The sequence below is a fragment of the Carlito syrichta genome, unplaced genomic scaffold, assembly GCF_000164805.1.
Source record: "Carlito syrichta isolate Samal-C Ts95f unplaced genomic scaffold, Tarsius_syrichta-2.0.1 Scaffold317705, whole genome shotgun sequence".
Taxonomy (NCBI): Eukaryota; Metazoa; Chordata; class Mammalia; order Primates; family Tarsiidae; genus Carlito; species Carlito syrichta.
The window spans coordinates 72813-97222 of NW_007261801.1; the positions used below are offsets into that span (position 1 = coordinate 72813).

At 54.1% G+C, this 24410-nt stretch overlaps 1 protein-coding gene across 2 annotated transcripts in view; it reads right to left on the reverse strand.

The window, feature by feature from the left end:
* Positions 1–21016: 21016 nt before the first annotated feature.
* The window catches only part of LOC103277421 (tripartite motif-containing protein 44), a 59526-nt gene continuing 56132 nt past the window's right edge, over positions 21017–24410 (reverse strand). The window contains exon 4 of one of the 2 annotated variants that reach the window (XM_008074795.1): positions 21017–21718. In XM_008074795.1, the coding sequence (XP_008072986.1) occupies positions 21694–21718 (25 nt within the window). In that variant the 3' untranslated portion in view covers positions 21017–21693. Of the gene's footprint in view, positions 21722–24410 lie in introns of both variants that reach the window. The other variant, XM_008074794.1, reaches the window with a different exon arrangement.

The following is a 24410-nucleotide window of genomic DNA, read 5'->3' on the forward strand; positions in this document are numbered from 1 at the left end:
TACACCTGATGGAGAGCATCCTGCACCTGAGAGAATCCTGCATCTGATGGAGAGCAACCTTCACCCAACAGAGCATCATGCACCCGAGAGCATCCTGCACCTGATGAACAGCCCTGCACCTGAGAGAACATCCTGCACCTGACGGAGAGGGTCCTGCACCTGATCAAGAGCCCTGCACCCAAGTGAGCAAATGGCACCTGACAGTGAGCCCTGCACCTGAGAGAGTGTCCTACACCTGAGAGAGCATCCTGCACCTGACCAAGAGCATCCTGCACCCGAGAGAATGTCCTGCACCTGGGCGAGCCCTGTACCTGAGAGAGTGTGCTGCACCGGACAGAGAGCCCTGCACCTAAGAGGGAGTCCTGTACCTGATGGAGAGCCCTGCACCGAGAAAGCATGCTGCACCTGACAGAGAACTCTGCACCTGAGTGAGGGTCCTGTACCTGATGGAGAGTGTCCTGTACCTGAGAGAGCATCCTCCACCAGATGGAGAGTGTCCTGCACCTGACGAACAGCTCTACACCCAAGGGAGTCTGGCACTTGATGGCGAGCCCTGCACCCAAGAGAGTTTAGGGCACCTGACAAAAAGCACTGCAACCAAGAGAGCATCCTGCACCTGATGGCGAGTCCTGCAACCGAGAGGGCATCCTGCACCTGAAGATGAGACCTGCACCCGAGAGGGCATCCTGCACCTGACAGACAGCCTTGTGCCCGAGAGAGTGTCCTGTACCTGACGGAGACTGTTGCACCTGAGAGAGTGTCCTGCACCTGATAGACAGCATTCTGCACTCAACAGAGTGTCCTGCACCTGACAGAGAGCGTCCTGCACCTGAAGGAAAGCCCTGCACCTAAGAGAGCATCCTGTACCTGATGGAGAGTGCTGTATCAGAGAGAGCATCTGTATCTTACGGACCATGTCCTGCACCCAATTGAGTGTACTGCACCTGACTGAGAGCATCCTGCACCCAAGCAAGTGTCCTGCCCCCAAGAGAGCATCCTGCACCTGAGGGAGAGCCCTGCACCTGAGAGATAGTCCTGCACCAGACAAAGAGCTCTCCACCTGACAGGGAGACCTGCAACTGATGGAGAGAGCTGCACTGGAGAGAGCATCTACACCTTAAGGAGAGCGTCTTGCACCCAAGCGAGTGTCCCGCACCTGACAGACCCCTGCACCTGAGAGATAGTCCTGCACCTGACAAAGAGCTCTCCACCCAACAGGGAGTCCTGCAACTGATGGAGAGCACTGCACTGGAAAGAGCATCTGCACCTTACAGAGAGCGTCTTGCACCCAAGCGAGTGTCCTGCTCCTGACAGAGAGCCCCGCACCCAAGAAAGCATCCTGCAACTGACAGAGAGCTCTGCACCTAAGATGCTTCCTTCACCCAACCGAGAGCATCCTGCACCCGAGCGAGCTTCCTGCACCTGACGGAGAACATCCTGCACATCCAGAGTCCTACACCCGAGAGCATCCAGCACCTGAAGGAGAGCCCTGCACCTGAAAGAGCGTCCTGCAACTGACAGAGAACCCAGCACCCAAGAGGGAGTCCTGCATCTGACAGAGAGTCCTATGCCCGAGAGAGACTTCTACACCTGACGGAGAGCCCTGCACCTGAGTGAGCGTCCTACACCTGACAGAGAGCCCTACACAGAGCGTCCTGCACCTGACAGAGAACCCTGCACCAAAGAGTGCGTCTTGCACCTGACAGAGAGCCCATAACCCAAGAGAGCTTCCTGTATCATGCATGCACCTGAGAGAACATCCTGCATCTGACAGAGAGCCCTGCACCCAAGAGGGAGTCCTGCATCTTATGGAAAGCCCTGTGCTTGAGAGGGACTTCTGCACCTGATGGAGGTCCCTGCATCCAAGAGAGCATCCTGTACCTGCCAGAGAGCCCTGCCCCCAAGAGAGTGTCCTACACCTGACAGCCCTGCACAAGAGAGAGCATCCTGCACCTGATGGAGAGTGTCCTACTCCTGACAGAGAACCCTGCACATGAGAGGGAGTTCTGCACTTGATGGAAAGCCCTGCACCCAAGAGAGCATCCTGCACCTGACAAGAGAGCATCCTGCTCCTGACGGAGAATCCTGCACATGAGAGGGAGTTCTGCACCTGACGGAGAGCCTTGCACCTAAGAGAGCGTCCTGTACTTACAGAGATCCCTGCATCCAAGAGAGCATCCTGCACCTGACGGAGAGCCCTACACCTGAGAGAAAGTCCTGCACCTGACAAAAAGCCCTACACTTGAGAGGGAGTCCTGCACCTGACAGAGACCCCTACACATGAGAGAATGTCCTGCACCTGATGGGGAGACCTGCACCAGAGAGAGCGTCCTGCATCTAATGGAGGGCCCTGCACCTGAGAGTATGTCCCACACCTGATGGAGCGTCCTGCACCTGGTGGAGAGTCCTGTACCTGAGAGAGCATCCTGTACCTGATGGAGAGCGTCCTGAACCAGAGAGGGCATCTGCACCTTACAGAGAGCATCCTGCACCCAAGCGAGCATCCTGTACCTGAGAGAGCATCCTTCACCTGACGGAGAGCCCTGCACTTGAGAGAGTGTCCTGCATCTGACAGAGAACATCCTGCACCCAAGAGAGCATCCTGCACGTGAAGGTGAGTCTTGCACCTGAGAAGGCATCATGCACCTGCTGGAGAACACTGCACCCAAGAGAGCGTTCTGCGCCTGACAGAGACCACTGCACCCGAGAGAGTGTCCTGCACCTGACAGAAAGCATTCTGCACCTTGTGGAGACCCTGCACCCTAGAGAGCCTCCTGCATCCGATGGAAAGTGCTGCACTGGAGAGAGTTAACTGCACCTTACAGAAAGCGTCCTGCACCTGAGCAAGCATACTGCACCTGAGAGCGTCCTGCACCTGAGCAAGCATACTGCACCTGACAGAGAGCATCCTGCACCCGAGTGAGCGTCTTGCCCCCGAGAGACTATCCTGCACCTGAGGGAGAGATCCACACCTGAAAGGGAGTCCTGCACCTGACAAAGAACCTGCACACAACAGTGTGTCCTGCACCTAACAGAAAGCCCTGCACCCGAGAGAGCGTCTTGCACCTGACAGAGATCCTTGCACCCAAGAAAGCATCCTGTATCTGATGGAGAACCCTGAACCCAAGAGGGAGGCCTGCACCTGCTGGAGAGCCATGCACATGAGCAGCATCCTTTACCTGCTGGAGAGCCCTGCACCTGAGAATGGCCTGCACCTGATGGAAACCCTGCACCCGAGATGTTTCCTGCACCTGACAGAGAGCGTCCTGCACCCAAGAGAGCGTCCTGCACATGACGAAGAGCCCTGCACATAAGAGAGCATCCTGCACCTGATGGAGAGCCCAGCACCTGAGACACTTCCTGCACCTGACAGAGAGCATCCTGCACCTGACGGACAGTCCTGCACTTGAGAGGGAGTCCTGTATCTGATGGAGAGCCCTGCACCCCAGATGGATTTCTGCACCTGATGGAGAGAACTGCACCCAAGAGAGCATCCTGGACTTGCCAGAGAGCCCTGTCCCCAAGAGAACGTCCAACACCTGACAGAGAGCCCTGCACAAGAGAGAGCGTCCTGCACCTGATGGAGAGCCCTGCACCCTACAGAGCGTCCTGCACCTGACAGAGAGCGTCCTGCTCCTAATGGAGAACCTGCACCCAAGAGGGAGTTCCGTACCTGACGGAGAGCCCTGCACCCCAGACAGCATCCTGCACCTGATGGAGAGCCCTGCACCCAAGAGAGCATCCTGTATTTACAGAAGCCCTGTACCCAAGTAAGTGTCCTGCACCTGACAAAGAACCTGGCATGTGAGAGAGCATCCTGCACCTAACAGAGAGCCCTGCACCTGAGAGAAAGTCCTGAATCTGAGAAGAGTCCTGCACCCGAGAGAGCATCCTGCACCTGATGGAGAGCCCTGCACCCGAGAGAAAGTCCTGAACCTGAGGAGAGCACTGCGCCCGAGAGAGCATCCTGCACCTGACAAAAAGCCCTACACTCGAGAGGGAGTCCTGCACCTGATGGAGACCAATGCACATGAGAGAACGTCCTACACCTGATGGAGAGACCTGCACCAGAGAGAGAGTCCTGCACCTAATGGAGAGCTCTGCACCCAAGAGTACATCCTACACCTGATAGAGTGTCCTGCACCTGATGGAGCGTCTTGCACCTAAGAGAGCATCCTGCATCTGATGGAGAGCCCTGCATGGGAGACACTCCTGTACCTAACAAAAAGTCCTACACTCAAGAGGGAGTCCTGCAACTGACAGAGACCCCTGCACATGAGAGAAGATCCTGCACCTGATGGACAGACCTGCACCAGAGAGAGCATCCTGCGCCTGACAGAGAGCCCTGCACCCAAGAGAGCATCCTGTACCTAACGGAGAGCATCCTGAACCAGAGACAGCATCTGCACCTTACGGAGAGCATCCTGCACCCGAGCCAGCATCCTGCACTCGAAAGAGCAGCCTGTACCCCAGAGAGCATCCTTCACCTGACGGACAGCCTTGCACTGGAGAGGGAGTTGTGCACCAGAGTCCTGCACCCAAGAGATCATCCTGCACCTGACAGAGAGCCCTGCACCAGAGAGAGCATCCCGTACCTGATGTCTCGAGAATCCTGCACCTGATAGAACATCCTGCACCTGACTGAGAGTCTTGCACTCGAGAGAGTGTCTTCCACCTGACAGAAAACGTCCTGCACCAGAGAGAGCATCTGCACCTTATGGAGAGCATCTGCACCTTATGGAGAGCATCCTGCACTCAAACAAGCAAACTGCACCTGACCGAGAGCATCCTGCACCCCAGTGAGCATCCTGCATCTGAGAGAGAGTTGTGCACCTGACAGAGAGCCCTGCACCTGAGAGTATTGCACCTGACACAGAGTCCTGCACCCAAGAGTGTGTCCTGCACCTGATGAGAGCCCTGCACCCGAAAGACTATCTTGCACCTGATGAACCCTGCGCCCGAGAGAGCGCCCTGCATCTGACAGAGAGCCCTGCACCTGAGAGAGCATCCTGCACCTGACAGCCCTGCACCCAAGAGGGAGTCCTGCACCTGATAGAGATCCTTGCACCCAAGAGAGTGTCCTGCACCTGACGGAGAGTCCTGCACCGGAGAAAGCATCTACACCTCAGGGAGAACGTCCTGCACCTGACTGAGACCATCTTGCACCTGAGCAAGCATCTTGCACCCAGGAGATTGTCCTGCACCAGCAGAGAATCCTGCACCTGAGACGCTTCCTGCACCCGATGGAGAGCAGCCTGCACCTGACAGAGCTTCCTGCATCTGACAGATAGCATACTGCACCTGAGAGAGTGTCCTGCAACTGACGGAGAGTCCTGCGCCCAAGAGGAACTTCTGCATCTGATGGACAGCCCTGCACCCAAAAGAGCGTCCTGCACCTGACAGAGAACATCCTGCACCCGGGAGAGCATTCTACACCTGAAGGCGAGCCCTGCACACTAGAGGGCATCTTGCACCTGATCGAGAATGCTGCACCCGAGAGAGCATCCTGCACCTGACAGAGACTGCTGCACCTGGGAAAGTGGCTTGCACCTGACAGAGAACATGTTGCACCTGAGAGAGCGTTCTGCACCTGACAGAGTCCTGCACCTGGGAGAGCATCCTGTACCTGATGGAGAGTGCTGCACCAGAGAGAACATCTGCACTTTACAGAGAGCGTCCTGCACCCAAGCGAGCATACTGCACCTGACCGAGAGCGTCCTGCACCTGAGTGATGATCCTGCACCCGAGAGAGTGTCCTGCACCTGACGGACAGCATCCTGCATCCAAGAGAGCATCCTGTATCTGAGAGTGTCCTGCACCTGACAGAGAGCCCTGCATCCAAGACAGTGTCCTGCACCTGAGGAGAGCCTTCACCCGAGACGCTTCCTGCACCTGACAGAGAACATCCTGCACCCGAGGAAGCAAACTGCAACTGAAAGACAGCCCTGAACCTGAGAGAGCATCCTGCAACTGACAGAGAACCCTGCACTCAAGAGGGAGTCCTGCATCTGATGGAGAGCCCCACGCCTCAGAGAGTGTCCTGCACTTGTCGGAGAGCCCTGCCCCCGAGAGAGCTTCCTACACCCGATGGAGAGCCCTGCACAAGAGAGCGTCCTGCACCTGACGGAGAGCGTCCTGCTGCTCATGGAGAACCCTGCACCCAAGAGGGAGTTCTGCACCTGACAGAGAGCCCTGCACCCGAGAGAGCATCCTGCACCTGATGGAGAGCCCTGCACCCAAAACAGCATCCTGAATTTACAGAGAGCCCTGCACCCAAGCGAGTGTCCTGCACCTGACAAAGAATCCGGTACATGAGAGAGCATCCTGCACCTAACGGAGAGCCTTGCACCTGAGAAAGTGTACTGCACCTGAGAGAAAGTTCTGAACCTAAGGAAAGCCCTGCACCAGAGGTAGCATCCTGCACCTGATGGAGAGTCTATACCCAAGAGAAAGTCCTGAACCTGAGGAAAGCCCTGCACCTGAAAGAGCATTCTGCACCTAATGGAGAGCCCTATACCCGAGAGTGCATCCTGCACCTGATGAAAAGCCCTGCACTAAGAGTGCGTCCTGCACTGGATGGAGAGCCCAGCACCCTAGTGAGTGTCCTGCACCTGACGGAGAGTGTCCTGCACCTGAGAGAGTGTCCTGCACCTGATGGAGAGCCCTGCACCCGAGAGAGCATCCTGCACCTAATGGAGAGTGTCCTGCTCCTGATGGAGAACCCTGCACCTCAGAGGAAGTTCTGCACCTGACAGAGAGCCCTGCACTCAAGACATCATCCTGTATTTATAGAAAGGCCTGCACCCAAGCAAGTGTCCTGCACCTAACGAAGAACCCAGCATGTGAGAGAGCATCCTGCATGTAACAGAGAGCCCTGCACCCGAGAGCGTCCTGCACCTGATGGAGAGCCCTGCACCCAAGAGGAAGTCCTGCACCTGAGAAGAGCCCTGCACCCAAGACAGCATCCTGACCTGACAGACAGCCCTATACCCAAGAGTATGTCCTGTACCTGATGGAGAGTCTTGCAACCAAGACTGCATCCTGCACCAGGTGGCGAGCCCTGAACACTAGTGAGTGTCCTGCACCTGACGAAGAGTGTCCTGCACCCAAGAAAGTATCCTGCATCTAATGGAGACCATCCTGCACCTGATGGAGTGCGTCCTGCACCAAGGAGAGTATCTGTACCTTACGGAGAATGTCCTGCAGCCAAGCAAGCATCCTGCACTGGACTGAGGGCATCCTGCACCCGAGCAAGTGTCCTGTACCCGACAAAGTGTTCTTTCACCTGACGAAGAGCCCTGCACTCGAGAGGGAGTACTGCACCTGATGGAGAGCCCTGCACCTGAGAGAGAGTCCTGCACCTGACGGAGAGTCCTGCACCAGAGAAAGTGTCCTGCACCTGACGGAGAGTCCAGCACCTGAGAGAACATCCTACATGTGACATAGAGTCCTGCACCTGAGAGAGCGTCTTGCACCTGATGAAGAACATCCTACACTGGAGAGAGGATCTGCACCTTATGGAGAGCATCCTGCACTCAAGCGAACATCCTGAGAGCATCCTGCACCCAAGCAAGCATCCCGCACCGGAGAGAGCGTCGTGCACCTGATGGAGAGCCCTGGATCTAAGAGATAGTCCGGCACCTGACAAAGAGCCCTGAACCCAAGAGTGTGTCCTGCCCCTGAAGGAAAGCCCTGCATTCGAGAGAGCGCTCTGCATCTGACAGAGAGTCCTGCACCCGAGACAGCGTCCTGCATCTGACGGAGAGCCCTGACCTGAGAGGGAGGCCTGCACCTGCCAGAGAACTGTGCACACGAGAGCATTCTTCACCTGCCGGAGAGCCCTGCATCCTAGAGAACGTCCTGCACCTGACAGAGAGCGCTGTACCAGAGAGAGCACCTGCATCTTACAGAGAGCGTCCAGCACCCAGGCAAGTGTCCTGCAACTGACTGACAGCATCTTGTACCGAAGCAAGCATCCTGCACCCAAGAGAGCATCCTGCACCTGAGGTGAGGGAGAGCCCTGCACCCAAGAGTGTGTCCTGCACCTAACAGAAAGCCCTGCACCCGAGACAGTGTCCTACACCTGACAGAAAGTCCTGCACCGGAGAGCAAGTCCCAAACATGACTGGGAGCCCTGCACCCAAGACAGCATCCTGCACCTGACAGAGAACCCTGCACCTGAAAGAGCATCCTGCACCTGACAAGAGTCCTGCACCTGAGAAATCATCTTACACCTGACGGAGAGCCCTGCACCCAAGAAGTGTCCTGCACCTTATGGAGAGCGTCTTGCACCCCAAAACGCATCCTGCACCTGGCGGAGTGCGTCCAGCATCCAACAGAGCATTGTGCACCTGACAAAGAGTGTCCTACATCTGACGGATAGCACTGCATCCTGGAGAGCATCCTGCCTCAGAGAGCCCTGCACCTGAGAGGGAGTCCCGCACATGACGGAGAGCCTTGCACCCAAGGGGGAGTCCTGCACCTGACAGAGAGCTCTGCACCAGAGAGGAAGTTCTGCACCTGATGGAAAGCCCCACACCCTAGAGAGCCCTGTACCCAAGAGAGAGAGCCCTGCACCCAAGAGGGAGTTCTGCACCTGAGAGGAAGTCTTGCAGCTGATAGAGAGCCCTCCACCCAAGAGGGGGTCCTGCACCTGACGGAGATTCCTGCACCCAAGAGAGTATCCTGCACCTGATGGAGACCCCTGTACCCAAGAGAGTATCCTGCACCTGATGGAGAGCCCTGCACCAGAGAGCCTCCTGCACCTGACAGAGAGCCCTGCACCCGAAAGAATGTCCTACACCTGATGGAGAGTCCTGCATCCAAGAGAGCGTCCTGCACCAGAGAGCATCTGTACCTTACAGAGAGTGTCCTGCACCTGAAAGAGCGTCCTCCACCTCATTGATAGTGTTCTGCACCCAAGCGAGCATCCTACACCTAAGAGAGCATCCTGCACCTGACGGAGAGCCCTGTACCCGAGTGTGTCCTTCACCTGACGGAGAGCCCTGCACCTGAGACTGCATCCTGCACCTGATGGAGAGTGCCCTGCACTCGAGAGAGCGTCCTACACCTTATGGAGATCATCCTGCGCCCGAGAGGGTGTCCTGTACCTGAAGGAAGAGCCCTGCACCCCAAGAGCATTCTGCACCAGTTGGAAAGCCCTGCACCTAAGAGGGAGTTCTGCACCTGACAAAGAGCTCTGCACCCGAGAGAGAGTCTTGCACCTGATGGAGAGCCCTGCACTTGAGAGAGCATCCTGCACCTGACAGAAAGCATCCTACATCTGGTGTGCCTTGCACCCGAGAGGGAGTCCTGCACCTGACAGAGAGTCTGCACGTGAGAGGGAGTCCTGCATCTGTTGGAGAACCCTGCACCCTAGAGAGCGTCCTGCACCTGATAGAGAGCCCTGCACCCAACAAGGAGCCCTGCACCTTAGAAAGCATCCAGTCCCTGTCAAAGAGTCCTGGACCCAAGGGAGCGTCCTGCACCCAAGACAGCGTCCTCTACTTGATGGAGTGTTCTGTACCCGAAAAAGTGTCTTACACATGAGACAGCTTCCTGCACCTGACAGAGAGCCTTCCACCCGAGAGAGCACCCTGATCCGAGATGAAGTCCTGAACCTGAAAAAGAGCCCTGCATCGAGAAAGTCCTGCACCTACTGGAGAGCCCTGCACCCGAGAGGTAGTTCTGCACCTGAAGGAGAGCCCTGACCCTGGGATGGCATCCTGCACCTGATGAAGAACCCTGACCCTGAGAGGGAGTTCTGCACCTGACAAGAGATCCCAACCCTGAGAGAGTTTCCTGCGCCTGACAAAGAGCCCTGAATCTGATACAGCGTCCTGCACCTGACGAAGAGCCTTGAACCCGAGAGGGTGTCCTGCACCAGACAAAGATCCCTAAACCTGAGAGGGCATCCTGCACCGGACGAAAAGCCCTGACCCTGAGAGGACGTCCTGCACTGGACAAAGGGCTCTGACCCTGCGAGGGTGTCCTGCACCTGAAAAACCCTGAACCTCAGAGAGTGTCCTGCCTCTGACAAAGAGCCCTGAGAGAGCATACTGCACCTGAGGAAGAGCCCTGAACCTGAGAGCATCCTGTACCAGACGAAAAACCTGAACCTGAGAGGGAGTCCTAACCCTGATGAAGAACCCTGAACCTTTGAGGGCATCCTGCACCTAAGGTAGAGCCTAGACCTTGAGGGAGCTCTGCACCTGGCAGAGCCTCTGCACCTGAGGGAGAGCCCTGAACCTGAGGGAGACTTCCTACACCTGATGAAAAGGTCCTACCCATAAAGGAGAGTCCCTGCAACTGAAGGAGATCCAGCTACTGAGAGAGCCCTGCACCAGATGAAGGTCTCCTGTCCATGAGGGGGCGCACCACAACTGAGGAAGAGCCCTGCACCTGGGGGACAGCCCTGCACCTGAAGTGCCCCCTGCACCTGAGGGAGAGCCCTGAACCTGAAGGAGAACTCTCACACCTGCAGAAGTGAGGGTTGTGACACCCAGGATTGGCTTACCTCCCTTTAGATCCAGGAGCCAATATCCATCCAAAGGTGTGTCAAAGTGGGAACAAGAGAGGCGGATTTGACTCGCCACGGGAACAGGCTTGAGAGGTCCTGGGGTCAACCTTGACCTCTGGGCAGCTGGGCTTAGATCTGCCCTTGCCAGTGGATATTAGGTCATTACCACATTTTTGACATTAAAAATCAGGCTAAATGAGAAACCTTATGCAAAGCTTTGCACATGTCATGTGTCTTTCAAAGAAGTTTCTGGAAATAGGATTGGACACCACCACATTTCCCTTCTGATTCTGTCATATCGCTTCACCACTCGGTTCATAATAAAGCGAATACTGACAACAGCGGTTTTATTTCCTGAGGCTTCGTAGGTGTCAGGCACTGTATCTGGCACTTTTCATGCGCTGTCTTGTTGAGCCTGTCATCAACCCAGCTGGGCAAGTTTGAGAATGAGCTTTTTGGGATGAGGCATGGAGCCACAGGGCATGCAAGCTACTTGCTCAAAGTGACTAAGTCAATGCCAGACCCAGGCCTTCTGATTAGAGTCTGCCCCATCCTTTCAGAGAGAATCCACCTCCATTCAGGAGGAGAGAGCTTGGGGAACGTCTAGTGATGCCGGTGGCCTTGCATGGGACAGGAGGCCAAATGGAAACTCATTGCATCTTGCATCTTCATTAACAAATCTTTGAGTTTAGTGCTGATATAAAGATCCAAGTTCAAGGCCATAAAAAGATTTCACTCCAGCTGTGCCCATGCATAGTTTAATCAGCACAGTGGTTCTCTTTAACCTCTGACAAGCAGATGGTCGAAGTGAATTTTTTCCCAGTTATAGTAACTGGCTGTCTTGGAGTTCTGTCACATGAGGCCATGTGAAGCATGAAACGGGATGGCGGGTCAATCCATTTCCAGGCCAGGTTTGGTGTATGCTCATCGGGTGTGAACACACCAGGAGAACTGGGGACCCAGTGGGCCACAGCATTTCCAGACATGATTGTCGTGGACTCCTTTGGATGAAGCTTCTCTGTCCGTGCAAGGGGAAGGGGAGAGGAGGGGGTGGAGGAAGGGCTGTCCCTGCAAGTAGGTATCTACTCACTGTGGCCAGATGTGCTTGTCACACCCAGTGCATCTGTCTCCTAAGAGCACACCACTGTGTCTCTTCTCACTTCAAAGACCCTGTTTAAGACAGCGGCGGCCCTATGAGAGTGCTGTGATGTGGGTGACACACACACTTTCGATGCGGAATGGGGTCCTTCCTCACTGAACCCCCAGCCTGGTCTCATACACACACAGGCACGCATGCAAGCAACACACAACCAGGCTGCTGGGGGCACAGTGATGGCGCAAAATCGTCACTTGAATTGTGGGAGGTTCCTTGCAGGAAAATACTGCATAGTTGGAAGGAACTTTGAAGTCACTGGAAGTGGGGGCGGGGTGAGACCCCTGGGTGAGGGAAGCATCAGTGTGGCCAGAATCACAAGGATCGGGCTGTGATTCTGTAAGTGGTATGCAGGTAGGCGCAGGTCCCAGCTCCCTGCCCACACTGGCCTCCTCCTCTCCAAATACTCATTGGTTTCATGTTGGAAAAACAGCTGTCGTGGGGCGGCTGGGTCATTCCTCTTCCTGCTGGGCCCACATTTCCCTCCTGTGTTGTGCACACAGGCACACACATGGTCACACACACAAGCTAACAGAGTCACAAGGCCATGTGCCCTGGAGGCCACCTGCCCACCAGACAGACTTCTTGGGGCTACTGACACTCAGAGCCAGTACTAGAACCAGTCCGCACTTGCCCCTTCCACACTCAGGATCCAGGGCAAGCTTGTGCCATTATCCAGTCCCAGAAGACGCACGCTACCCCCCTCCTTGGAGACGAAACTGTGGGGGTGAGGGGGCGGGTTGCACTGTTGGCCACCCCCCAGCCATCTAGTCTGCATCCACTTTTCAGCTCATCCCACTCCTCTCAGGTCTACTTGCTGGAATCCCTCCTCCCCCAGTCAGAAAAGCCAATGACACTGTGTGTTGGATGCCAGTTGAGCCCATGACAGAGAAAAGTGTGTTTTTATGAGTGGGGATGTTGCCTTTCCAGTCTGTACCTCCCCCACTCCGCCAGGAGCTATAAACCCTTTTCTGAAGTTAGACATGGCATGTGGTTTTGAGCTACTTTGGGAAAGGATGAATACACACACCTCATTTATTTTCTCGTCGCTGGAAGGATCTCAGTTGTTTTCTCCCAAATGGAATCCTCTTACTCTTGAAGAATGACTCCAACCGAGAAACTCCCCAAATATCTGAAACCTGAGACTCTGTATCTGGAATCCAGAAGGCTCATGGCTTCCAGATGGGGAGCCCGGAAGCGGAGGTGGGTGGAGGGATGGCAGGCGGGACAGCCTGAGCTGGGTCACACTGTTATGTCTGCCTTCCGGTGAACAGGCCGGGTCGCGTTCACTCTGCAAGTCGGCCACCGGATGAGGGGCTGGGCTGAAGAGGGGCAGCAGCTGTGCCTGTCCACACACAACAGTCCAGGAAGAGTCTTTTCTGAGGCCAGCATCTGACCACACAGCACAACACAGGAGAAAGCCCATAGCACGTCTGTCCAGGGCACACAGCCCAGGGGGAGTCTCCTCACCTCCCCAGAACTGGCAAGAGACACTTCTAGAAATCGTGTCCTTTATGCACCTAACCACAGGCAAGGGAGGATCCCAGCTGACCCAATTCTTCCTCCACGCAGCTCGTCCACATGCTAGAGGTGAGGGAGAGTGTGCCACACAGGCAAGTGTAGCTTAACCATGAGTGGGCTAGGTATGGCCTTCGGAAGGAATGCCAGGCTCTTCTGGGGAAAATGGATCAGAACCCACCTGTGAGCAAAGGGAAAGTTGGCTTGAATGTAGAGAAAATACCCATTGCATTGGTATGGGTGGTCTCCTCACCCCTGTCCCCACCCTACACTACCCCACAAGCTGAAGGGCAGCACCCTCCACATGGCTCTCCCATTTAAATGAGGCGACTCGGGCTCTGGGATGAAGTCATCCAGCTGGGTCGACAAGGACTCATCGTGGTAGGGAGAAATCACAAGCAGAGAGGCTGCTTCCAATGAACACCTCTGTCCTCAGAAGTCAAACAAACACGGAGAGGCAGCAAACAGTACCTCGGCTGGAGAACCGTGTGTGGGCTCAGCGTGCTAGAGGGCCTTGGGTGGGCTCGGCAGGCTCGAGCTGGGCATGGTGTGGGACCCTTCTCACCTGCATCTCCTGGCCCAGGAAGCACTGTTTACGCACGCTCTGCCTCAGGGAGGGGACAGGCAGAGGCGACCGCCACCCAAGTGGTTGACTTCAGCAGGCCACTGTCTCACTCTGCAGTGTGAGCCCTCCCTCCGTGGCTGAGCAGGTCCTATCCCACACTTCTCTGGAGTGCGATGCAATGAACCTGGGGTTTGAGTCAGACACTGTCCCTAGGAAGAGGTGGGCCATTTCCCCCTTGTCCTCCCTCCTTTTCCTTCTTCAGACTGTCCAGTTCAGAAGCGAATTATGACCTCACCCCTTCTGCTGTTGAGAGTATCACACAGTGTTGGTTACACTGAAGTCACACAAATATCTAAGTGAAAGGTGGATATTACAGCAAGTGGCAAAATTCATCTCTGCCACAGAAAAAGGAGGACAGGCATGGAAAACCCTTGCCTGCATACCACAGGGTGCAGTCAGTTAACTGGGCAGTTTCTAGACACGGTCGACCCGGCAAGTGTGCTTTTAGCCGTGCCGTGTTGAAAACAGTGCACCATGGGAGTTCAGACAGTTCTAGTCACACGCTTCTGGGTTCGTTTATTGTAAGGTCATCAGATCAGGGCCGAGTTACCACAAAGTGCCAAGTGATCCGTGGGAAACAAGACATGTCTTCTTTCCAAGGCTTACTATGTGCACACATCACTACGGAAGCAAGCAGCTCTTTGGCCGACGGCTCCAACATGGATTAAGGTCATGAGTCGCCCCGGAGACCCTGCTTCCTAGTGAAGAATTACCCCAAACCTCATGTGGCCTTGCTTCTGAAGTCTTTCTCCTCCTAGCAACAGCCAACCAGCTCTCCAGGCTGGTACCAGGTCTCCAAAGGTCCGCTCTTTCTGTGCAAACAGCTGGAGCAACAACACAGCGAGAATCGGTTTCTACAGTTAACTTGTGTAATGCCCAACATGTGGGGAGCGTCCAGTCTCTTATTAGACTCCAGTTTTGTTGTGATGACTACCGCCTAGAATTAACCGACAACCGACGGGCTTATAGATACAGCGGGCTTGAGTGACTTCTATGGCAGCGGCACCTGCTGGAGTCTGGCCTGTCTGCTGTGAGCTTTCTTCATCACACTGGAGACTCGGCTTTTCCATTGCTCATGCATTGTAGGCAAAACATGGCAGCATGAAATCCGCTGAGGAAGCTGTGAAAGACTCTCTAAACACAAGAAGGCCCACAGCACAAAGTCTCAGTCAGAGGTACATACTATTTTATTTAGCTAAATGCTCTGGATACCAAGGCTGGCTGCTTTTAACTCCTGGAGGTTGTTTTGTTTCCTACTATTTGCAAAACAATAGTTTTGAGTTTTTCTAAAGTGCCTGATACACAAATTCTTGCTACCTTTGAGCATGGTTGAGTTTGTGTGTGAGGTGCAGGGTTGCTGCTTTGACTATCATCCCATTTTGACATGACACAGGGAGGCCCTTAGGGACCGGGATGTGCATCTGGCTGTCACAGCACTAAACAGCCCCCTAAAGCAGGGCTTCTGGAGCTCTTCAGTCTACTCGAAATTTCTGTGTTTCCTATTGTTGTCCTTCCTTCCTTTTTGACCTGTTTCCTCTAAAAGTTCATTTCCCTCCTTTAAATGCAAAGCTTAGAAACCAGACAGAGACGCAGAAGTGTGTGAGGAGAGTAAAAAGTTCGGGTGCGCCATGGGTAGACACCAGCCTCTGTCTGTACGTTTGCTTCTTAGAATCCCTAGCTCCCATTTTTAAACGAGTGGAGCAAAGGTTCCAGATTTTCCAATTCCATCTTTGTTACGCACTCTGACCCACGAGTCTGGACTTTGTAATGCTGCCAGTGGTTGAGCCCTAGATGAGAGAGCAGGCCATTTTTTTTTTAAGGCAGATGGACCCTGTGGCCACGTCATGAACTCCGTCAGTGAATTTTAAATCGGATACACTCCTTCTGCTATCCCTTTCCAAGAATGTGAAGCTGGCCTGACATCAAGCTGCTGGAGACACCCTCGGGACATTTAATTAAATTACAGACTCAGTGTCAGAGTTGTCTGACTTTGGGGATTCTAGGACTACAGAAAAGACAGACATGGCTTTGCCTCTCTTGCCGATGGCCTTCTTTATGGTCCTGGGATTAAAAAAAATGATAAAGTTCTTCCTGAAGTGTAGTATCAGGCAGAAGGGGGCTTCGTTTGGCCCCTACCCTCAGTGTACACTCCCTCTGCAGGCTGTGCAAAGCAAGGCCTACTCTACATGTGTGTGGCAGGCCCAGAGAGGCAGTGACATCACTCTCCAGCACAAGGGAAAATCCACACAGCTAGCAGAGGAGTGGGAGCAGGAGTGTGGGGCCTGACAGGCCTGGGCTTAAGCCCTGGCTTCCCACTTACCAGGTTAATTCTCTGAATCTGATTCTTGAGCAATGGAATGGACGATGATGGTGTCGCTGCTGTGAGAACTAGTAAGAATGTGAAAAGTAACCAGGAGAGGGCCTGGCCCAGAGAATGAGCTCCCTGCACGGTAGCTCTCACTGCTAACAAGAATGAATGACTAACCTGGAGGTTGCAATCTGCAACAGACACTTAGTATGGCAGCCAGAGGCTTACAGCAGTCTTTTGAGTTCCCATTTCCGTGACGTCTTTCATTATGACTTTCCGGTGGTGTCTCCAGATTTTCCAATTCCGTCTTAGTTACTCACTCTGACCCAGGAGCTATTCCAGGCAAACTGCAGCTTCACTCTTAAACGAGCACGAAGGAAATGGGGCTATGGGAGAGTTAGGCCAACAGATATCGATAAAACCAAACCAAGAGTTGTGGCTTTCAGAGGGAAGGGCAACAAAATGGGGATAGGCTGGGGCAAGGGGACGTGGCACTGACACAGTGGCACCAGGGAGAAGGCAAGAAGACCTTCTGACGCTTGTGGTTTGTACAGACACTCAGGACTCCCAAGTGCTGTGGCGGTTGGTGGTGACGGCCAACAGGGCTGAAGAGGAGACATGGAGGTGGCGGAGGCCCAGGAGGCAGTGCCACAGGAGACAGACAGTCTGCTGTCCTGGGCTCCTCCATCCTGGCTTCGTGGGCAGCCTGGAATGACCTATCTCCCTGTCCCAGATGATTTCCTGAAGGTCCTCCCAGTTCCCAGCTACCTCAAAGGGTCCAAGGAAGACACCTCATTTGAAGCAGGGATCACACGCCACAGCCCCCCCCCCATACACCTGCTGGTGGTTTCAGGATCTGTCGAGACTGAATGTGGATGCGTCCTGCCAGGGTCTGGTGTTTGCTAATTCGCACAGTGTCTGCCACCCTGCATCTTCACATTTGGCTCGTGAAGGCTTCTGATCATGTGACTTCCCGTTTCAATGCAACTTCTGGTCCTAACATACAGACCAGATGGAATCACTGTGCCTGCGTAAGTCTGCCTCATCAATGATATGCAAACATGTACTTAAGTTCCACAAAGATGACTTTGCTGGCCTAACTGTAATTTGTGTATTCAGATTTCTTCCCCTAAAATACAGTAAAAATTAAAATTTGACCTTCTGCCTAGTTAAACCAAATTCTAAGCCTTTAACGTCACTTGGAAACATCACTCAGCACCAAGTTTTCTTTAGGTTATGATCTACTTTGCTCATACAACTTAACCTAGGTGTGGACTGTTTTACTTTGAGGAGAAAACACATCTCCAAGTAATACTGATCTTGTCTCTCCTTTCGCCACTTCCAAGAGATCTCCTGAGGTCCTCAGAGAGGCAGGGTGCCAGACTCCCCCATCCAATCACCAGTCGCCATCATCCCCACCAAGCATGCAGCACGCCATGAATATTCACACCCAGCAGGGTCCTGTGCACAGCTGAGAGACAAACGGCATTTCCAGTAATAGTTTATTGATTTCCAAATGCACAGGGTGCTGAGTCCGAGCATCCTGGGGCAGCGGTAAATCTCTCTTACAAAATAATTTAAAGGATGAAGATGATGTACTGAAACATTGACTCAAACACACAGTCCCCTTGTGGAATGTGGTGGGTGGAGGAAGATGGTAAGGGAGGGAAGTGGCTGCACAGGAAGCAGGGGAGAATGGTGGGGTCGCCGCTATCCCTCACGTGGGCACCCATCACTGTGGGAGACCAGGCCACCACGTGCAAGTCTCTGTGCCCTCCAGATCAGGGCAAACTCAGCACTGGCTTGGGGCTTTTCCTCACACCTGTGAACCCGCGTGTCTCCTCACCGACTTCCACTGTTTGCCCTGGCGCTGCTGCTCCTGGTGTGTTCTCAGGTCCAAGTGACATCCTCTCACCAGACAGCCCCAGTGGCAGGAACTGCCTGGCTCTATGGCGAGTGGGATGGGGCAGGGCGGGACCTTCAGAAGCATGCTGGGTGAGATGTGAAGTCATCCCTGGGGGCTGGGTCAGACTCAAACCATAGAGAATTTTTTTTAAAAACAAAAATTCAGATGTGATTCGCACAGAGTAACATGCAATGAATTTTCTTATTGAAAAGCATATCCTGAAGAGCCATTAGTGAGTGTCGAATTCCAAGCATCAGCAGAACACTGTCAAGGTGGAAGACCGGGTGGAAGACTGGGCTTCCTAGACCTGCCAACATGCCAAGGTTGTGACCTCTGCACCTGTGCCCTCAGGCCTGACAGGAATGGTCAGACTCACAGGTCACCACAATGGCGGGACATCTAGGCTTTCCATCCAGTAGCTGCCCTAGAGGAGGGCTATCGCCTGGCCTGGGGCTTCAGGACCCGACAGGCTTTGCCAGGGAGTTCCCTTCCTGTGAGCAAGAACCTCAGTCCCAGGTACCCGGTGATACTTGTCATCAAGTCAAGGCCGACAGGCACCCACTGCAGGGGTGGCGAGGGCGGCTTCAAGTTTCCCTTAGTCCTAAACACTTTGTGTGTGTGTGTGTCTGTGTGTGCATACACACACATCACGCCACTCACATACGGGCACACTCAGCAGGAGGGCGCAGAAGTACTGGATGCCCCACCATGCATGCTGGTGTCTGGGTTCCCGCAACAGGAAGATGTCCTTTCTGCAGCAGCGGAGTCGTGGATATGTTCATGTTCAGAGTCGAAAGTGAACACCCCTCACTCTCACTATTCCTGCGAAGTCCCTACACCCTCGGTGGCCAGGAAACACCTCTGCTGTGGAAGATGGTGCCAAAGAGGAAAGGGTAGGCTCCAGCAGCCAGCACTGACGGCAACAGCTTTGGGGAGGAGGGACCACCCTGATGCTGTTTCTGAGCCCAAATCCAGCATGAGATGTCGTTTTGAGAAAGATCTCAGATAAGGTGGCTGCCAGTCACAGGGGGGACCTGAGGTCTTCTCACCCGTTTCCAGAGTGTCACGTGGTACCTCGGGCCTGTCCACAGCTGCTGAGGAGTTCGAATCCTGGCTGTGTCACTAGAGGCCTTGTCACTCAAGGCAGCAACTGTCGCGGTCACGTGTTTTCTCATCTGGGGAATGGGTGCAGGGCAGGGTCTGGCTCCCAGCTGGTCCTCAGCACAGGTGGCTTTCTCAGCCATCAGAGCTGAGACTGCAAGCACCTCCTAGGACCGCCCTGGATTCAGTGCTCTCAACCCAAAGAACAAGTCCCTCTTTGCAGCCAGAAAACTCAACATTCCAAATCAGGCAGAGACTGCCAAGCCTCCCATTGCCTGGAGAATTCATCACCTGCCTCCCAGGACACAGTCCTGGGCTCTGATTCGCTGACTTGGCAGGAGGGAGGCTGCATCACACACGGAGGTTGGGGGCCACTACAGGGGCATGCTGGCTCTTGCCCTGGGAAATGTCGCTGGCAGGTGCCCGGGCGCCTGGGCAGAAGTGGCTGCGCTGGGTCTGCCGCTTCTCTGGTTAGCACGCCATCAGGTGTTGAAGACAGCAGGGGCCCATCACGCACACTCAAAACGCTTCTGAGTCAAAGCAGCAGCCCTCTCCTTGAGGAACACACAGACAGCTGGCACACCTTTTTACATTTCTGTTGACGTCCACTGCATAAATGCCTGCCCTTCCCAAATACTGAGTTAAAGGGACAGCATGTGATCAGGTGGGAGAGCCAACGATCTGTCCGCTGCTGACGTAAGAGCCAGTCTGGGGACCACATAATGGTCACTAGGGAGACGTGCAGCTCGCAGACCCAAGTCTCTTTCCCCTTCTGTTGGGCACACTCAGGAGTGGCTGCCGCTCCTTCTTTTAGGGGACTTCTGCTGGAGTGTTCAGAGGCTGTCATCAGCGGTGTCCCAAATTCGCGGACAAGTGGAGGCCCAACAGTCTCGGCCGCTTTTCTGGGCCATCCACTAGAGAGAAAAACACTGCTCCTTTTTAGCAGCTCCTATTGCTCTCACCCCACTGTGTTTAGCAACCCTAGTAGCTTCCTGGCCTCAATGGGGTGATGGGGCTCACAGGGCTGATATGAAGCAACAGGACACCACAGCAAGCAAGTCTTGTTTGTCTTAAAAACACCCTGCACACACACAAGTTGGCAGGTCCTAAGCCCTGTGACAGACACACAGGTCATAGGCGGGCAGACAGGCAAGAGGGACTCACCCAGTGCAGGCCCCTGGTTTTGTCTCAGAGGCCCTAGACGTCCAGGCCCTGGGTCAACGGGCCCCAGGGCTGCCTGGGCACAGTTCTGACCGAGCGCCGAACGCCAGTGAAGGCAGGAGGGGGACACAGCCCAGGGCGAACGAGAGCTGCCTCTCAGGTCTCCTCTCTCACCCAATGGCTTATATGCAGGAGCACTCAGCTCTATGATGTAACTGGCAACTGTGTGTATCACATACAAATAAGGTCACTCCCACCCCACTGCTAAGTAAAGTGGAAGACACAGGCTTTAAGCTTCTCCTAGCGCATCCCTGGGTGACTGCGTATAGAGACGGGATATGGAGGTGGGGAAGGCAATGAGTCAACCCTCAGGTGTCCCTCTGGCATCTCTACTCTGCTGCTCAAGATGAGAGAGTGGGTGTGGGAGAGACCTGGAGGCCCATCCTCAGGGGAGAAGGATGCCAGGCAGGGTAAGAGGAGGGTGTCTGTCTGCTGGGAGACGGAGCTGAATTCAACACAAGGTGACAGCAATTCTCCCACTCTGCATTTAAGCCAAATCAGGCTAATGGGGGTGGGAGTAGCAAAAACCTGCACCAAAAATTCCCACTTCATAATACACATTCCAGCCCTTCACACTGTGACAAGCCCATAAATCCTGCAGAACTCACCCCAATAATCTGGCTTCCCTCAGCCCCTTTCATGACTATTTAGGACTATTTAGGAAATTCAGAAACATCGATGTCAGCTTTTAATCAGAGTCCTTTGGTCCTTTTTTCCTAAGGTCATTTCCTCTCCACCTCTTCAATCATTTTTCTCATTTTCACAGCACTGAATTATGAGTCTGAAGTCCTGGATAACCTCATATGCTAAAAATATCTCTTTCGTCCTAGTGTTTAACTCTTTCGTCAACCCTGTTTTTCAAGTCATCACCCTAATTAGTGGCACACGTTGTCACAAATGCAGAAGCAGACTCCTGGAGACTGTCCAGTTCAGTCCCGCTGGGCCCCAGTCCAGCTCACGCTTCAATGGGGACACAGTGGGGTTTTGTCAGGGAAAGAAATTTACTCCAGACCTTCTCCAACGAGGCAATGCTGCCCACACCGCTCACAGGCTGACTCTCCTGAGTCCGTCCGAGGCAGCACCGAGGGTGCTGAGGAACCCCCCAGGGTTGCTCCTGGCTGACTGCAGGGCTCTTAATGCGACCTACCATGACCAAAGAGTGAGATGTAGTCAGTGAGCACAACGTCAGTAATGCTGGGTAGGGGCCTGCTGAGTCTGGAGCATGTCTGGTGAAGGATGTTTGTTGCTCAGTGCTTTCACAGACATGCAAGGCCGTCACACACACACGGGCACACACACACACAGGGGAGGGAGGGTGGTTTTCCAAGGGGACGGCAGGCCTTCATGTGTCCTCTTCTTCACTGGCACTGCTGCAAAGGAAAGGAGAACTAGGTAAGTGAGGACGTCACAGGAGGAGAGGAGCCTTGTCCATCAGTTGATGGTACTGGCTCTGCTGTGGCACCGGCTCTGCGGTCCGACGGGCCTGGGCTCAGGCCTCAGCCTCCATGAGGGAACAGTGTGGCCACAGGCAAGCTGCCTCCTTTCCTTAGATGTGATTCTATATCTGACTCCAGGGAGAGAGGGATGGTGACCAATCTTACCTTCCTAGCTACTGAACAATTAAATGAGAGGAAATGTGTCAAATGTATGGTGTCCAGCATACAGTACGTGGACAGTCATTGAAAGTAGTAGGTGAGAGCCACCGGTTCTTTAACTTAACTGACAAAACAGCTTGCCAATAAAAACCAGGAGTCGGTTTCCCCTAAGCCATAGCCAACTACTGTTAGGAGGGAAGCTACCAGGAGGAGCTGCCATGTCGCCCAGCGGTACCTGGTACAGCTCCCGCCACAGGGATATGTCCCCTCCCAGAAAGCCGCCCCACCTGAGCAGCTCCCCATCTGTCTAACTCTTTCATATAGCCCCATCACACTTCACAGCCATGCGCTTACAGCTCACTGTCCCTCCACCCTACCTAGAGCACACAAGAGCAGTTACGCTATTAACTGTGTATATCCAGCATGGGCACCATGCTAGGCACACAGATGTACTCAACACATTCTGCTTCTAAAAAGGAAGTGAAAGAAAAGCAGAGGGAAGGGAGATGAAGGCATGGTCACTTGTTGCTGCCCTGACCCAGCTACTGCCGACGCCAGTGATGTTGCCAAAGAGGGAGCCATCGGTCCCAGAAAACAGCCAGAGCCCAGCTGCTCAGAGGCATGGCGTCTCTGGCTGAGCCCTGGAAAGACTGTTGGTACAGGGGCTGGGGAGAGAGGACCGAGAAGGCAGGGTGGGCACACAAGAAGCATAGAGGCAGTGAACTGGCCCAGCAGTCCCTCTTCCACGTCCGTAGGTCACTGGTCTTAAAACAGTAACAAGAGCCAACTTGATCAAGGGCTTGCGCAAGCTCTGAGCTCAGTGCCACCCTCCACCATTCCTATTACATAGGGACTGTCATCCCCATTCTGTAGACGAAGACAGAACCACTCCGAGGGACCCAAAAGCCTGGGCCCCACTGTGAGATCTGTGTCTTCAGCACTTGAGGTCTAGGTCTGCCTGGGTGAAGTCTGGAGGAGTCACCCTGGGAGAGAAGAGGAAGAGGAGGCCTGTGCAACATAGCACCCGGTGACCACCCCGCAGTCCTTGCTCTCACAGGGATTCTCCATGTCTATGTAAAACCTGGGATCCTTTGCATCCATCTGGGAAAGACTTTAAGGGAAGCAACCCTAGGCAACAGATATCTAGGACGCCAAGACAGGGGGCCCACAAGTTAAGGCCAGGGTTCTCCAGGAGCCCAGAGGTCCAACCCAGCAGCCCCTACACCCGATTTGGGCCTGTGTCCTCTCTGTGTTGTTCTCTGGCAGTGTCTTCTCAAATCCAGGATGGCAGTGTGGTGACCGCACCCTTGCCATAGGCTGCAGCTCATTTTCCAGCAATCTTAACTCAAGACACAGTTAAGGGCTCACAAGTTGGCTGAAACTGTGTGTTCATCCGAGAAGCCACAATTTTCATCGTCTTTTCTAAGCAGTCAACAAACCCTCCCCCATGGAGAATAATCAAATTATAAATACGTTCTACTCCAGTGGCAGGTTCTTTACTGTAATTCCTGGAGTGTGGCTTAGGGACAGTGGCTTGGGGCTGGAGGTCCTGACAATAAAATCGCTACCCATTACCCTAAAAGAGACATGTTCCTGGTCTAAAAGGTTGCTTATCTCACAGTTTACAGCCCGAGACCCTGGGATTCTGACGTATCCTGCACATTGCCTTCACCTCAAGGTTGGCTGACTGTCTACCATGTGTCAGCCACAGGCTAGACACAGCAACAAAGGAGAAGACACAGAGTTGTCCTCATGGTAGATGACAGAGCAGGAAAGGGAAGGAGAGAGAGCATTCTTTTCAGAATATCATCTTCAAAGAAAATGTCTGATTATCATAAGACCTCCTGGGCTCAGGCCATTGTCCCACCTCAGCCTCTAGAGTAGCTGGGACTACAAGCGCATGTCACCATGCCTGGCTTTCTTTTTGTGAAGACGCAGTCTTGCTATGATGCCCAGGCTGGTCTCAAACTCCTGGGCTTGAGAAATCCTCTGCCCTGACCTCCCAAAATGCTTGGATTACAGGTGTGAGCCACTGCACTGCACTGAAAAGTACCACTATGAGAATGATGACGAACCTGTTTTTCGCCACAAAGAAAAAAATGGACCACACCTGGTGCTATAGCACAGAGCCCACTCCCCATGTGTCATTCCTGGAGAGCGAAGTCCACAGCCTGATGAGCACTAGGTCAGGTCTTTCACTTGGAATGCCAGCCAGTCGCTGTACACAAGACTTCATCTCAAAAGATCTGCACAGGTCCTCACTTTCGCCAAAGAGGTGGCACGGCCTCTCACCGCGGTCCCCCGCACCCTCCTCTGAAGCATCTGCCAGCCATACTCACATGACCACTGGAGTAGGGCGCACAGGTGAGTGAGTGTCTGCTAGCTTCTCAGGGGCAGACAGCCAGTTCTGCAGCAGGCACGGAGCTGTGAGAGGTTGCCCTGCGCAGAGGTTGCAAGTCACCAC